The following is a 16112-nucleotide window of genomic DNA, read 5'->3' as shown; positions in this document are numbered from 1 at the left end:
GTCAGAAAAGAGTCAGATGTGACCTAGCAACTAAACAACAAACAAAACTGTCATATTAGCAATGACTTCATCTAAGTCTCTATAAAAATGTGGATCAAGGTTGAACTTCTAAACAGTCCCCTCAAGATTGCTATTCACACATTTAGTCATTTTTATTGGGTATAGAATTCTGTACTGTCACCAATGGCAATTAGTCAACCTTGCCCACAAAGAAGTCTTAATGAAATCCAGAATTACCTTAGATAATATTTTGTCAAATATTCGAAAGTTGCAAGACTTTTTTTCTTTTTACTTCAGTACAAGTCTGGAAATAAAGCAGGGTTCATTATTCATTCATTTATTAAGTCAACAAATATGTGTGACTGAGTACCTGTGACTGTGCCAGGCACTGTGCTAGGCCACCAGAAAGAGTGTGGTGAACAAGACCAAAATGTGTCCTGTGTTCACCAAGCCCATAGTCTAGTGTGAGAAAGACAGTAAGCAGGAAAACAAGTCATAATCACAGCTGTGATCAATACCATGAAAAGCAATAAATGGGGTGCTGTCCCAGAGGACCAGGAATGTCCTGGTACTCAGAAAAAGCTTCTCTGAGGAGGGGACACTAAAGCTGAGTCCTAGAAGATAAGACAGGTAAAGAATGTACAAGATAGGACAGTGAGTCAAACAAAAGTGAGAGTACTAAAGAGAAGATACCGTTGAAGATTGCATTTATATGAATTTCAAAATCAGACAAAATTAATTTATGGCAAAAAGAGATCATAATAACAGTCTGATGAGAGGGACTAAATGGGGGCCCTCTGAGGTGCTAGAAATAATTCTGTTTCATGACCTGGGTGACGGTTACATGGGTATGCATACGTGCAAAAATTCATTAAATTATATACTTAAGATCTGTGCATTTGTATATAATTTATACCTTAAAAATGAGAGAGAAAATAAAGAATATATGTGTCACAGTATGCACGTGTGTATGTGTGTATGTGCATGCAGTTTATAGGTAAAAATTGGGAAAGAGGGAGGGTACATGCCAAGACACCTTCTAAAGCAGAGAACAAAATGTGGGAAGACCACAAAGTGGAGGAAAGCCACTCCACAGCTCAGTGAATGAACAAGGAAGAGTGGTATGAAATGACACTGGAGACATGGGCAGACAACACCCAAAAGGTCCACAGTGAGATTTATTTTATCATAAGCCCGATGCATGTCCTGATTATATTTTTAAAGGATCACAAAGGCAGCAAAAGTGCAAAACAGTTACAAGAGTGCTACCATATACCAGGCCAGTGGCAATTATTGGTTAGGCTAGAGCAGTACAAGACTCTAAACTACTTCTAAAATATGCTAGTAAGTGCCCGTTTTTGAGAAAGACATTAGAAATGTGAATCTCCTCTTAATTTCAAAAGGAAATTGGCTCCAGCAAAAGGAAAACTATGGAACCACTTCCTGGTACAGGTAGTGTATTTTAAATCTCTTCTGTAAACTGATAAGAAAACTGATGAACCGACACATCTCTTTGCACTAAATGCAGAGCTCTGAACAACTTATTAACCAGACTGAGGCTAGTGACCCATCTAGTATCCTTGCTTTGTCTTCTGATCAATATAAGGAAGAAGTCTCTAACTATCAAATGATTGCCTGTCTTTACCCACTTGAAAAATAAACTTTACACCTATAAAACATATTTTAGTTAACCACAGAATTCCATGAAGTATGGACTGAGTACAAGCTAATAATAGTTCATAAACTGCACTGATTGTTAATCATTTCAGATGTAAGCAAGCTCAAACTGATGTTTCTGACTTTTTAAAATTACTCTCCAAATTCCTGACTTCTAAATCATCCATGATTTTAGGAATAAAAAGCAGGACAGTCACAAAGAACCACTTTTGGTCCCCAACTGGGTTCACTATATTAAACTGTTTACTGCTCATACCAACTTTCCAGATATCTCTTAAATGAAAGAAACACATTATCATCCTTTCTTAAGAACTCAGGGAAGAGAAAAGAAATGTCAAGTTTCTTCTCTCAAGTGTCTGTGTGGTATTAATATGGTATGGAGGTCAGTCCCCTGCTGAGGGGTCTCAGGACTCAACCATGTTTAGCTGTAAGTCTCTATGAGGACAGGATCCGTTGTAGTCAACATGTGCTCTACCAATCCCGCAGCAGATTTCTTTAGCAATGGCATTCCAAGCCTCTGGGCAGTCACTTAAGCACAAAACATAAAACAAAAGATCCCAATTATTAAAAACTGTTAGTCACTCAACAAATATGAAGGCAATCAAAAGAACTACCTTCACATACAAATGTGGGACTCACCAGACAGTTGGCATTTTACAGTAACAGTTAAGAGAAGGGAGACGGCTTCCCAGCCTGATCCTGTCTGCATCTGTCACACAGTAGGAGCTCAATAAACAAGGTGAAGGAGAAAAGGAAAGATATATACATTTGAATGCAGAGTTCCAAAGAATAGCGAGGAGAGACAAGAAAGCTTTCCTCAGTGATCAATGCAAAGATATAGAGGAAAACAATAGAATGGGAAAGACTAGAGACCTCTTCAAGAAAATTAGATGCCAAGGGAACATTTCATGCAAAGATGGGCACAATAAAGGACAGAAATGGTATGGACCTAACAGAAGCAGAAGATACTAAGAAGAGGTGGCAACAATACACAGAAGAACTACACAGAAAAGATCTTCATGACCCAGATAACCACGATGGTGTGATCACTCACCTAGAACCAGACATCCTGGAGTGCGAAGTCAAGTGGAACAAAGCTAGTGGAGGCGATGGAATTCCAGTTGAGCTACTGCAAATCCTAAAAGATGATGCTGTGAAAGTGCTGCACTCAATTTGCTAGCAAATTTGGGAAACTCAGCAGTGGCCACAGGACTGGAAAAGGTCAGTTTTCATTCCAATCCCAAAGAAAGGCAATGCCAAAGAATGCTCAAACTATCGCACCACTGCACTCATCCCACACAGTATTAAAGTAATGCTGAAAATCCTCCAAGCCAGGCTTCAACAATACGTGAACTGTGAACTTCCAGATGTTCAAGCTGGTTTTAGAAAAGGCAGAGGAACCAGAGATCCAATTGCCAGCAACCGCTGGATCATCGAAAAAGCAAGAGAGTTCCAGAAAAACATCTACTTCTGCTTTATTGACTATGCCAAAGCCTTTGACTGTGTGGATCACAACAAACTGTGGAAAATTCTCAAAGAGATGGGAATACCAGACCACCTGACCTGCCTCCAGAGAAATCTGTGTGCAGGTCAAGAAGCAACAGTTAGAACTGGACATGGAACAGACTGGTTCCAAATCGGGAAAGGAATACGTCAAGGCTGTATATTGTCACCCTGTTTATTTAACTCATATGCAGAGTACATCATGAGAAATGCTGGGCTGAATGAAGCACAAGCTGGAATCAAGATTGCTGGGAGAAATATCAATAACCTCAGATATGCAGATGATACCATCCTTAATGGCAGAAAGCAAAGGAGAACTAAAGAGCTTTTTGATGAAAGTGAAAGAGTTTAAATTGGCTTAAAACTCAACATTTACAAACTAAGATCATGGCATCTGGTCCCATCACTTCATTGCAAATAGATAGGAAAACAATGGAAACAGTGAGAGACTTTATTTTGGCAGTGCTCCAAAATCACTGCTGATGGTGACTGCAGCCACGAAATTAAGATGCTTGCTCCATGGAAGAAAAGCTATGATCAACTCAGATAGTACATTAAAAAGCAGAGATATTACTTCGCCAACAAAGGTCTGTCTAGTCAAAGCTATGGTTTTTCCAGTAGTAATGTATGGATGTGAAAGTTGGACTGTAAAGAAAGCTGAGCACCAAAGAATTGATGCTTTTGAACTGTAGTGTTGGAGAAGGCTCTTGAGAGTCCCTTGGACTGCAAGGAGATCCAACCAGTCAATTCTAAAGGAAATCAGTCCTGAATAGTCATTGGAAGGACTGATGTTGAAGCTGAAACTCCAGTACTTTGGCCACCTGATGCGAAGAACTGACTCACTGGAAGAGACTCTGGTGCTGGGAAAGATTGAAGGCGGGAGAAGGGGATGACAGAGGATGAGATGGTTGGATGGCATCACCAACTTGATGGACATGAATTTGAGTAAGCTCCAGGAGTTGGTGATGGACAGGGAAGCCTGGTGTGCTGCAATCTATGGAGTTTCAAAGAGTTGGACACATCTGAACGACTGAACTGAACTGACACATCTTTGAATGTTTGCACATATGGATGAATAAATACAAACTACTCTGCATGTTTACTTAAGTGGCAATATACAATGACTCCATCAGTGATGAGAGAAACAATTTTCCTCTGGAAACTAGTTCACAGCAACTTGCCACTTCACAAGGGAAGTTGCTCTTACTCTCCCCCTATTAATAATACCATGTCTCCATTTGTATGTATACAGTCTCCAAAGTACAATTATACCTGTTCTCTTATTTGATATTATAAGATAAATAAGGTAGATTATTCCACCCTATTTTACAGATGAAGAAACTATAAAATTCAGGGATTAACAGCTAATAAGCAGGAAGGCCTAAACTATAAATCCTTTATGAGTCATCTTGGAACATTTTTGTGAAATGGATCACTTTGTTTTAAACCAGACTATCATCTCCTGGCCCAAACACAATCATGGGCTACTTATTGATAGATCCAATATACTGAAATTGTTATTAACATAATGTCCATCCTCCAATACACCTTTTTCTGTCTTCCAGTTGGTGGCAGACATATTCTAAGGTAATTAATCCCCAATGAGTCAAACTCTTTATACAAATTATACAAATAATCAATCCCTTCCCCTTCACTGTTAATTCACTCTCTTGATGGTGGAACCTGTGACCTGCTTCTCATTGACAGAATACAGTGAAGGTGACTGATGTCACTGCTTTGATTGAGAGAATATTATAATTTCTTTTTTTTTGGCCATGCTGAGAGGCATTTGGGATCTTAGTTCCCTGACCAGGGATGGAATCCAGACCCTCTGCGTTGGGAGTGCAGTATCTTAACCACTGGACCACCAAGGAAGTCCCAAGAAAACATTATACACAATGGTGATGAGATGCCATTTCCATAATATAATTTATTACCTAGGACTCCATTTTAACAGTTTGAAGAAGAGTTTCCTGTTGACCTTACAGAAGCAAACAGCAATGACATGAAGTGCCTATGGTGACAGCCATGTGGCCAGAAAAGTGGGAACTTCTAAGAGCCAAGAGCCTTGGCCGAACAATTAGAAAGAACTAAATTCAGCCAACAACCACATGAGCCTGGACGAGGACCCCGAACTCCAGATGAGAACACAGCGCCAATGACGCTTGCATGGCAGGCTGGTGACACATAAGCAGAGAAGCCAAGTCACTGGTGCCCTGACTCACAGAAAAGTGGGAGCCAATAAATGTGTGTTGTTTTATACCACCAAATCGGTGATAATTTGTTACCCAGCAATAGAAAACTCATACCCAATACTGAAAGCACTACACCATCCTCTTTTCTAGTATAAGAGATACCCTGAGGCCCCTATCCACAAAATCAAGACTACCTGATGCTTGAGAGCTAACATATGAACATTACAGTAATACAGCTTCTTACTTCTTTACATTCATTTCTTGGTTTATTAACTGCTCTTCAATACAATGGAATATTCCTTTGATGAGGTGCTTCTCAAAATGTAGCTGCCAAACTGAGTGCAAATTCTTGCACCCTTCCCTTAACACACAGAACCTGACAGCCTAGAGGTGGAGCCAGCAATCTGTCTTTTAATAAACGCTCCAGGTGATTCTGAAACACTCTCAAGTCTGAGGACCACTGCTCTGGTGAAAACAAACATGAATGCCACTTCTGCCAATTCCTCAGCTGAAGGACAAGGCACATCATCAGCTTAGTGCTCAGAATACTGGAGTGGGTAGCCGTTCCCTTCTCCAGTGGATCTTTCCAACCCAGGGATAGAACCCAAGTCTCCCACATTGCAGGCAAATTCTTTATCAGCTGAGCCATCAGAGAAGCCCCAGAATACTGGAGTGGGGTAGCCTATGCCTTCTCCAGGGGATCTTCCCAACCCAGGAACTGAACCCAGATCTTCCACACTGCAGGCGGATTCTTTACCAGCTGAGCTACAAGGGAAGCCCTAACCTCCTGACAGTGACTTCAAATACTGCACTGCAAGCAAAGACAAGGTATAATGAAATTCAGCAGGTATTCACTAAATGCAAGGCACTGTCCTAGTAATAATCTACTAAGAAAGAAAAACACCAAATCTAACTGAAAATGAAAAAAGGGGAGGCATTATATTAACCCTAGGACAGAAATTCAAAGTTTCTAAAAGAACTTTCCATGGATCACAACCTTGTTGTGGCAAAGGGGCTTGTGTAACTCAATGAAGGTATGAGCCACGCTGTCCAAGGCCACCCAAGACAGACAGGCCATAGAGGAGGCTCTGACAAATGTGTCATGCAAGGATGGTCACAATGACAGAGAGAAATGCCAAGGACCTAACAGAAGCAGAAGAAATTAGGAAGACGTGAAAAGATCACACAGAAAAACTGTACAAAAAAGGTATTAATGACTCGGATAACCACAATGGTATGGTCACTCACCTAGCACCAGACATTCTAGACTGTGAAGTCAAGTGGCTCTTAGGAAGAATTACAAAGCTAGTGGAGGTGACAGAATTCCAGCCAAGCTATTTCAAATCCTAAAAGATAAAGATGTTAAAGTGCTGCACTCAATATCTCAGCAAATTTAGAAAACTCAGCAGTGGCCACAGACTGGAAAAGGTCAGTTTTCACTCCAATTCCAAAGAAGTGTAATACCAAAAAATGTTCAAACTACTGAACAACTGTACTCATTTCACATGCTAGCAAAGTAATGCTCAAAATCCTTCAAGCTAGGCTTCATCAGTACGTGAACCAAGAACTTCCAGATGTATGAGCTATATTTAGAAAAGGCAGAGGAACCAGAGGTCAAACTACCAATAATTGCTGGATAATAGAGAAAGCAAGAAAATTCCAGAAAAAACATCTAGTTCTGCTTCGCCGACTACATTAAAGCCTTTGACTGGGTAGATTACAACAAACTGTGGAAAATTCTTAAAGAGATGGGAATACCAGACCGCCTTACCTGCCTCCAAAGAAACCTGTATGCAGGTCAAGAAGCAACAGTTAGAACCGGACATGGAACAACGGACTGGTTCCAAATTGGGAAAGGAATATGTCAGGGCTGTATATTGTCACTCTGCTTATTTACCTTCTATGCAGAGTACATCATCTCTGCATCCTGTCTGAAATCACAAGCTGGAATCAAGATTGCTGGAAGAAATATCAACAACCTCAGATATGCAGATGACACCACCCTAATGGCAGAAAGTGAAGAAGAACTAAAGAGCCTCTTGCTGAAGGTGAAACAGGAAAGTGAAAAAGCTGGCTTAAAATTCAACTTTCCAAAAGCTAAGATCATGGCATCCAGTCCCTTCATTTCATGGCAAATAGTTGGGGAAAAAGTGAAAACAGTGATAGACTTCTTGGGCTCCAAAATCACTGCAAACGGTGACTGTAGCCAGGAATTTAAAAGATGCTTGCTCCTCAGAAGGAAAGCTGTGACAAATCTAGACAATGTATTAAAAAGCAGAGACATTACTTTGTTGACAAAGGACCATACAGTCAAAGCTATGGTTTTTCAAGTAGTCAATTGGACCATAAAGAAGGCTGAGCATCGAAGAACTGATGCTTTCCAATTGTGCAGGAGAAGACTGTCGAGAGTTCCTTGGACTGCAAGATCAAACCAGTCAATCCTAAAGGAAATCAACCCTGAATATTCATTGGAAAGACTGATGCTGAAGCTGAAGCGCCAATACTTTGGTCACCTGATGTGAAGATTCGACTCACTAGAAAAGATCCTGTTGCTGGGAAATATTGAAGGCAAAAGAAGAGGGCGACAGAGGCTGAGATGGTTGGATGGCATCACTGACTCAATGGACATGCTGCTGCTGCAGCTTCAGTCATGTCCGACTCTGTGCGACCCCATAGACAGCAGCCCACCAGGCTCCCCCACAATGGACATGAGTTTGAGCAAACTTGGGGAGATAGTGGAGGACAGGGAAGTCTGGAGTGCTGCAGTCCATGGGGTTACCAAGAGTCGCAAGACAATTAAGACAATTAAAACGACTTAATAACTGAACAACAAAAGTACTTTTTATCAATACAAGACTTTAAGAACTGCACCCACAAAGAACATGACTCATCGGGCAAAGAGATGCCATTTCCATGAATATTGTCATTTACATCTGCTGACAAGTCAGACAGGTGGTGAGAGAAGATTGGAGAAGAATTAGAGCAGTGAGACAAGAACAAGCAGGTCGCAATGACCTTGCTTGATGACCACATTTCCTTGCTAGACTTTATCCATAATAAACAAGAGATGAGGAGATGAGACAAAAGGAGGGACTGTCTAGTGAAGGAAGCTGAAATCCTCGCTGAGGACTCTGGATATCAAACACATGAAAAACACGTAGGAGGCACTACGGATGCTCAAGGAGGAGACTGGTGTTTGAAAAAATTTACTTACTCTTCCTTAGCTAAAACATCCTTCCTCTTGGTATAACCTTCTGGCACGGGAGTACATGTATATATGCTATATGCCAATTAGTGTTTACAAGCAGAGAAGTACAATTGTCAAGGGCAAGGAAGTAAACTTACCTAACTGCATTTATTAACAATATCTGTTTGCTTCTTTGCCCATATGCCACCTAACTGAGTTCCTTGAAGGCAGGAATTCTAGCCTAGCTTAATTTTCCAGTTGCAATGCCGTGTCTGAGCCAGAGCAGGCCCTCAATAAGTGCTTACTGGACAAACAAAACGAAACTGCATGAACTGGTAAGGGTGCAGGCCAGATTCCAGTTCTTTAACACGACCATCAAGATGTAGGAAGCCTTTCTTTTCCACCTGAATTCACAATTATCAAAGTTCCTGCAAATGGGCTATTGTTTACAGCCAAGTTAATTAATTACCATGATAGCAGAAACCAATTCGTCATAAAATTATAGCCTTGATACCAAACAAGGTATTTCACAGAACACTTTCTCTCTGAAGCAAAATGATACAATTTGAAACTAGCTGCTACACTATCAATTAAAACTAAGCCTTCCTTAGGTCAGATTAGGTAAACCACAATAGAAGTTTCACCCTTAGATAAGTGGAAACATTCTTTAAGGCAAGATAGGATAGAAGAGAGCAGGAAAGATAAGCCTGCTGCTGCTGCTGCCGCCTCTAAGTCGCTTCAGTCGTGTCGGACTCTGTGAAACCCCATAGATGGCAGCCCACAAGGCTCCCCCATCCCTGGGATTCTCCAGGCAAGAACACTGGAGTGGGTTGCCATTTCCCCCAATTCATGAAAGTGAAAAGTGAAAGTGAAGTTGCTCAGTCGTGTCGGACTCTTAGGGACCCCATGGACTGCAGCCCACCAGGCTCCTCCGTCCATGCAATTTTCCAGGCAAGAGTACTGGAGTGGGGTGCCATTGCCTTCTCCAAGATAAGCCTGGTGAGAGTGAAATCCCTCAACACAACTGTTTAAAGGTACATTAATAAGCAACCGAGAACAATGGTGATTTATTTTCACATTCAAAATATGAAAGTATCCTTCCAGTTTCCTGGAAATGCACAGCTCCATTTTACCATACTTCCAAATGGTTTTTATTCTTGTACATTTTCATTCCTTCAATAAATATCTGTCAAATGCCTACACTGTTCATGTGCTAGACCTTGGTCATGTGCACCAAGAGAGCTGTAGGATTCGCCCTCCCAGAGCTCATATCCCAACAAAGAGGGTGGACACTCAACAAATTATGCAACTGTTTAATAAGGCTGGGGAGACATAACAAGGAACACAAGTGTTAAGAGAGCATGTAACACTGAATTCATCCCATGCTTCCTTCTGCCCTCAAAATCAACTGCCTTAACACTTTCTTACTACTGAAACCTAATTACTACTCTACGTGTGCACCCCTTTCAGGAGTTATTCTGAATAACGGCCAGGTTTTCAACTGTAGCTCTCAGATGTACCTCTGGGGAAGATAAATTAAACTGGTTCAAAAGTAATTCTTCCACCAGCTGCTTTGATAATATAAATTTTTCTCTACATCTCTTTGCTTTAATATACAGAGTCACGTCAAGGAATAAAAATCTCTCTTTTGAGTGTTTTGAGTCTTCACCCATTTATGGGATGATCTTCTTCAAAAGCTGTTTTAATTCAATAAGCATTTACAAAAAGCCCACATAATGGAATATGTGATCTTCAGGAAGAAAAGGTCTCCAGGTATAATTTACATTCCAGGAAAACAGACCACACAGATTTTTTTGCCCTCTGGAGTCATATTTTTTAATATGAACACAGTACTGAGTAAAGAACCTTCTGCTAGAAGAAGTTTATAAATTTGTGCCATGCAATCCCCACACCCACTTTTTTAAAGTAAGTCTCATTATAACTAAAAGAAGATCAACAAATTATGTTTTAGTGAACACTGGATGTTTGCTAAATTGACCTTTGCTTTCCAGAATGACAGGAAATCTGCTGTCGGGGACAGGAAGTGAGTCAGATAACAGAAGGGGGAAAAATAGGAATGGAAAAATCACACTAAAATTTCCTATAAACTAGGAAATATAAATCTAGGAAAGACTGCTTATTTAAAAGAAAAAAAAATTAGATTCCCTATCACAGACACTGTTGCAAATAAAAGTTATTTGGTTGGCACTTACCAGAAAGCCAGATTCTAGAATGGAAGAAAAAAATTTTTATGTCAATATTTACAGTGCAAAAGAGATAACGAAAGGGGAAAACTAGAGGTATCTGGGCTAATAATCTTCTTCAGTGAAAGCCTCGCACTGGGTTAAATTTCGACTTAAAATTTTCAGACAAGTCAGCATCTCAGTTCAAAATAGTATGACATAATATTGCTCAAAAGCAGAGGAATGCACTATGTCCCTTACAGTTATTCCAGTTTGACAAGATCCACTGTGATTTTTCTGTTACTCATTCCACAAATGTTTACTGGATGCCTATGCACAGAAGTAATGGGGAGACACCTAAAGAACTAATCTCATAGAGGAGCAGAGGGTGCTATAAGAGCATACTTGAGAGGTATGAGATATTTAAGGAATGCTTCTCTGAGGAAGTAACATTCAAATTAAGAAGTGAAGATGAGAGACTTCCCTGGTGGTCCAGTGGTTAGGATTGCAATGCAGTGGTTAGGCTGCAATGCAGGGGATGAGGGACCAGAGCCCTCAGTTACCACATGCTGAGGAGCAACTAAGCCCTGAAACTGGAGATCCTACACACCACAACTAAGACCCAATGCAGCCAAATAAATGAATAAATAAATGTTTTTTTAAAAGATGTGAAGATAAACATAAATGGCGAGCTACATTCCTGGCAGACATAGCATTACTTGAAGATCTGAAAAAAAGGAAATGGGAGAGATGGCAACTGATGCTGGCAAGAATAGAGAGAGCCATGACATGAAGCTGATGACACAGACAAGGGCCAGATCATAGAGCCTTGCAGATCATGTTCTAGATTTGAGGACTTCATTCCGAGAGCAAAGAGAAGACAGTGGAGGATTATAAGCAAAGGAGTGATGTGACCAGATACACACTTTTTTAAAAAGATCATTATGAAGCAGAGAAAAAGGACTGGAAGGGCAAAAGTGGATGTTAGTAAGCAATCAAATCAAGCAGTATTTAACTGTAACCCAAAGTAGAAAATAAATATTCATGAACTCATATGCATATAAGTAAATCACTGAATAAATATACATTGGGGAGAAACGATAACTCTTCCATGCAGAAGTCCAAATAAAATTACATCAATATTCTGCCCTCAAGGAGGTGAAGTATAACTCTCCACCCCTTAAATGAGGTCTGGATAGCCCCTTTCTTCCAAAGAGATTAACTTTACAAGGAGAAACCTGACAAACACTACCTCAGCAAGGGAATCAAAGTCACCAACAGTGATTAAGTCGCGATGATGACATGTACTCTTAGGACAATGAGAAAGGCACTTCAACACCATAATCCTGTCTAATCATGAGAAAAACATCAGACAAATCCCCGTTGAGGGGCATTCTACAAAATGCCTGACTGGAACACCTCAAAACTATCAAGGTTATCAAAAACAAGACTAAGAAACCATCATAGCCAAGAGGAGGCAACTAAATGACAACTAAATGTTATGGATTATGGATGAGAGCCCAGAACAGAAAAAGAACATTGGGTGAAAACTAAGTATGAACTTCAGTTAATAACACTGTGTAAGTATCAGTTCATTTTAATTGTGACAAATGTACCATAAGATGTTAATAACTGGGAAAATCGGATGTGGGGTATATGGGAACTCTGTACTACTGTTACAATTTTTCTGCAAATCTGTTCTAAAAACCATTCTAAAATTAAAAGATTAAAGTATATGTGGGGAGAGTGGTAGTGGGGCCATCTTTCTCGTTTAGGCTAAAATGACGGAACTTACAGGACCTGGTGATTCACCGGGCTCGTGGGTGGGGTAAAGTAATCAGTAGTGAAAGCGGCACAGGTAGCAAGGATGAAAGGTTACTGCCCAGATTTCGGGCTTGGACGACTGACTGGAGTCATTCGCTCATTAAGGAAGCAGTGGAGAAGAACGTTACTTGAAGGAAAGATAACGACCAGAAGGTCCTGGAGGCCCATTATGTACCAGGCGCTTTCCAATGCTCATTTTGCAAGGTAAAAACTAGTATTTAGCCCAACGCCAAATAAATTAGATTTGGGTATCAGATCCGGTATCAGGTTTACATGAGCTCCAAAGCCCGCGCTCTTTTCACTACACAGTTCCAGGTTCTGCCCGTGCACATGTACCGGCACTGGCCGCCCAGGCGCCTCTTTTCTGGGAGTGGAAGCGGGTGCATCTGCAGTACGGCCCCAGTAGTCACTCCCCTTCCCCGGGCCTCATCTGCCAAGAGATTCTCTCCATCGCCGAAATTGAATGCAAGAGAGGCGGGTAAAAGCTTCATTAAAATAAAGACAGGACACCACAGAAGAGAACTGCATCACCTCTCAAGGAACTAAAAATAATAATAACGAAGTAAAGAAGCCAAGGGAATTCTCCCGCTCCACTCTCGTGGAGCGGTCCCCTAAGGAAAAAGCAATCCCCCGGGAGGGGGCCGAATCGGAGCGGCGGGCCTAGGATGCTCCCATGCTCCCCGACCCCAAATCCCCAGCATTCGGCAGGACCCCCGGAGAAAGTGCCGCCAGTGTGCCCGGAGCCACGCGGCACAAGGTGACACAAACCACGCCGGCCTCTCAGGCGCCTAGGAGAGGCCGGGACCAGCAGGGCAAGGGGCGTCCGCGGGGCCCGCGCTACCTTGTACTTATCAAAGCCAGCCAGCTGCTCCGGGCTCACGTATTCGTAACTTGCCATGACGACCCGAACACGAGCGCCCAGTCGGCAGCGACTCTCCACGACGAGATAGGAAACCAGGAGCACTACACCGGCTGGGCAGGACTGGGAGGACCCGGGAGGGCAAAGAAGCTACAAGAGCCACGCTCCGCCCACCGCGCACGCGTACCCGCCCCCGCCACTTCCGCCGCCTCTCAGCGCGCAAGCGCAATCCTCACTTCTCCCCGCCCACCGAGGGAGGGGCGCTAGCAAGCTCACGCGGGGGCCCCCCCCTCACCGTCTCAACCAATCAACATGGACCTGGGACCACTAAGTCCCACCTTCTAGGCCTCCTCGTCGCTTTATTCGCTAACGTCAAAATTGGTGAGTTGAGGTAAGGCAAGAGGGGAGGTGAAAGGTAATTTCCCAGGAGGCCTTGCTCTTCGTCCCTGGGAAATGCAGGTGGTATGGTGGCGTCTGTGCGTGGGTAGAGATTTGCGGGTACAGTTTTAGTCTCGGGGGACAAGGTAGAATGGTTGTGTGCGAATCAGTTCAGGAGTTCCTCAGAAAAGAGGACTTAGTCCTCCTAAGTCGTAAAGTAAAAGCAGAAAAAGCATCTGTGCCCAGCCCGCTTCCAGCTCGTAGCGCGGTATGCGGCACGCAGTGACTTAATGACTGTGACTTGCTGTAGAGAAGCCGGTGAGAGCTGTTTGCAGTTGGTAAAGGGGCGTGAAAGGGCGTTGGAGACAAGCCCCTTGGGTCAGCGTTGTTTGTGAATTTTGAGCACAAACTCCGCTCTATTCCAAATGATAGTGTCTTCCAAGCAGAGGCGTTGGCCTCTGAGTCTCTTGTTTAGCCGCGAAGTCGCGTCCCACAATTTTTGCAACCCCGTGGACTGTAGCTCGCCAGGCCCCTCTGTGCGTGGGATTTCCCAGGCAAGGATACCGGAGCAGGTTACTGTTTCCTTCTCCAGGGGATCTTCCAGACCAGGGACTGACCCCGAGTCTCTTGCATTGCGGGCTTCCCAGGTGGCGCTAGTGGTAAAGAACTAGCCTGCCAATGCTGATAGACATAAGAGACACGATTTCGATTCCTGGGCCTGGAGAATCCCAGGGACAGAGTAGCCAAGAGTCGGACAAGACTGAAGCGACTTGGCAGGCACGCCCGCATTGCAGCCAGATTCTTTACCACTGAGCCACTTGGGGATCCTTAAATGCGTTTGCAAGAAGTTAGTTTATATAACTGAAACCAATTGTAGAAAAAAATTAGATCAATAGCTAGTGTGTATCAGTCTAGTAAATAATAGTAGTAGTTGACTGTGCTATTATTAATAGCATAATTATTAATTATCCTTCCATGTGGATCCATGTGGATCCTTACATAGCTTATCACCAACCTCTGTCACAACACTGAGACGGAAGACACTTTCCCCACTTTGCAGGCTAGGAAACCAAAATTCAGATGACCTAACCTGCCCAGGATCACTTAATTACACAGCTTGGAAATGGTCGACTCAACAAGCAATGTGGTCTTTGGTATGGAAAACCTTCACCTAAGGGAATCTCTCAATCTCTCTGGGACTCTGAAGCAAGGACAATTATTTTGAGATCTCATGTTCTTTACATTCATTCATTCAACAAATACTCATTGAGGACTCATATATATCAAGTATAAGTATTTTATTGTTTCTGCATATGTCTTACCTTCTAGACTTTAAGATTCTTATGAAGTAATAGATGTAAAACTATCATCATACTTGGTGCATGGTACATGATCAATAAAATTGGTTGTTCTTCCTCACTTGCCCTAAGGGGAGGAATTATATCTTAATAAAACCTAGTTTTCCACATGTCCCATAGACTTTTGTCATTGAGTCACTGAGTCGTGTCTGACTGCGACCTGGTGGGCTCTAACTCACCAGGCTCCTCTGTCCATGGCATTTTCCAGGCAAGAATACTGGAATGGGTTGCCGTTTCCTTCTCTAGGGGATCTTTCCAGACCAGAGATCGAACCCATGTCTCCTGGCGTTGGCAGGCAGACCCTTTATCACTGAGCTACCAGGGAAGTCCCATAGCCTAGCAGCCTGCAAATAATACATGATCAATACATTTTGTTCCATGAATGAGCAAAGATCTCTGATATGCTGTGAAGTGCCCAGCTTTGAGAAGTACATTGGAAATGTGAATCTTCCTTTAAGAAGGAAATTGGCATAATTTTCATAATGAAAATTATGAAACCACCTCCTTGGACGTACAAGTATTTTCCTTCTGCCAGTAGGGTATTTAAATTCCCTCTGTGTACTGATAAGAAAACTGAATCAGGGTTTTAGACCATCAGACTGAAGCTATTCTCCCAAGTAATACACTACAGATTTCCACTGTTCTGTTTCTTTTAATCCATATGAAGAGGAAAAAAACCTTGTTATTAAATTATTTTTAACAAAAGACCTGTGCTTACCCATCTGAGATTTAAACTTCATACTTTGAAAGATATTTAATTGTGAAAAACCATAAAATGTGACTAGAGTACATGAACCTAATAGTTAATAAACTGTACTTATTGTAAACCCCTTCAGATGTAAGCAAACTCAAAGTAACATTTCTAATTTTGTAAAATTTTTCCTAACTCTGATATTTTCTTCAAAAGTGATGTTTTAAAAAGAGCAGATTTTAATTTTGTGAAAGCAG

At 42.0% G+C, this 16112-nt stretch overlaps 1 protein-coding gene across 1 annotated transcript in view; it reads right to left on the bottom strand.

The window, feature by feature from the left end:
• SELENOI (selenoprotein I) overlaps positions 1–13585 on the bottom strand; it is a 40599-nt gene extending 27014 nt beyond the window's left edge. Inside the window, exon 1 of the mRNA XM_005895697.3 lies at positions 13411–13585. Coding sequence (XP_005895759.2) covers positions 13411–13467 — 57 coding nt within the window. The 5' untranslated portion in view covers positions 13468–13585. The remainder of the gene's footprint in view (positions 1–13410) is intronic.
• Between the last annotated feature and the right edge of the window lie 2527 nt (positions 13586–16112).

This window comes from Bos mutus, chromosome 11, assembly GCF_027580195.1.
Source record: "Bos mutus isolate GX-2022 chromosome 11, NWIPB_WYAK_1.1, whole genome shotgun sequence".
In the NCBI taxonomy this organism is placed as follows: domain Eukaryota; kingdom Metazoa; phylum Chordata; class Mammalia; order Artiodactyla; family Bovidae; genus Bos; species Bos mutus.
This window is presented reverse-complemented; position numbering and strand designations above follow the sequence as displayed.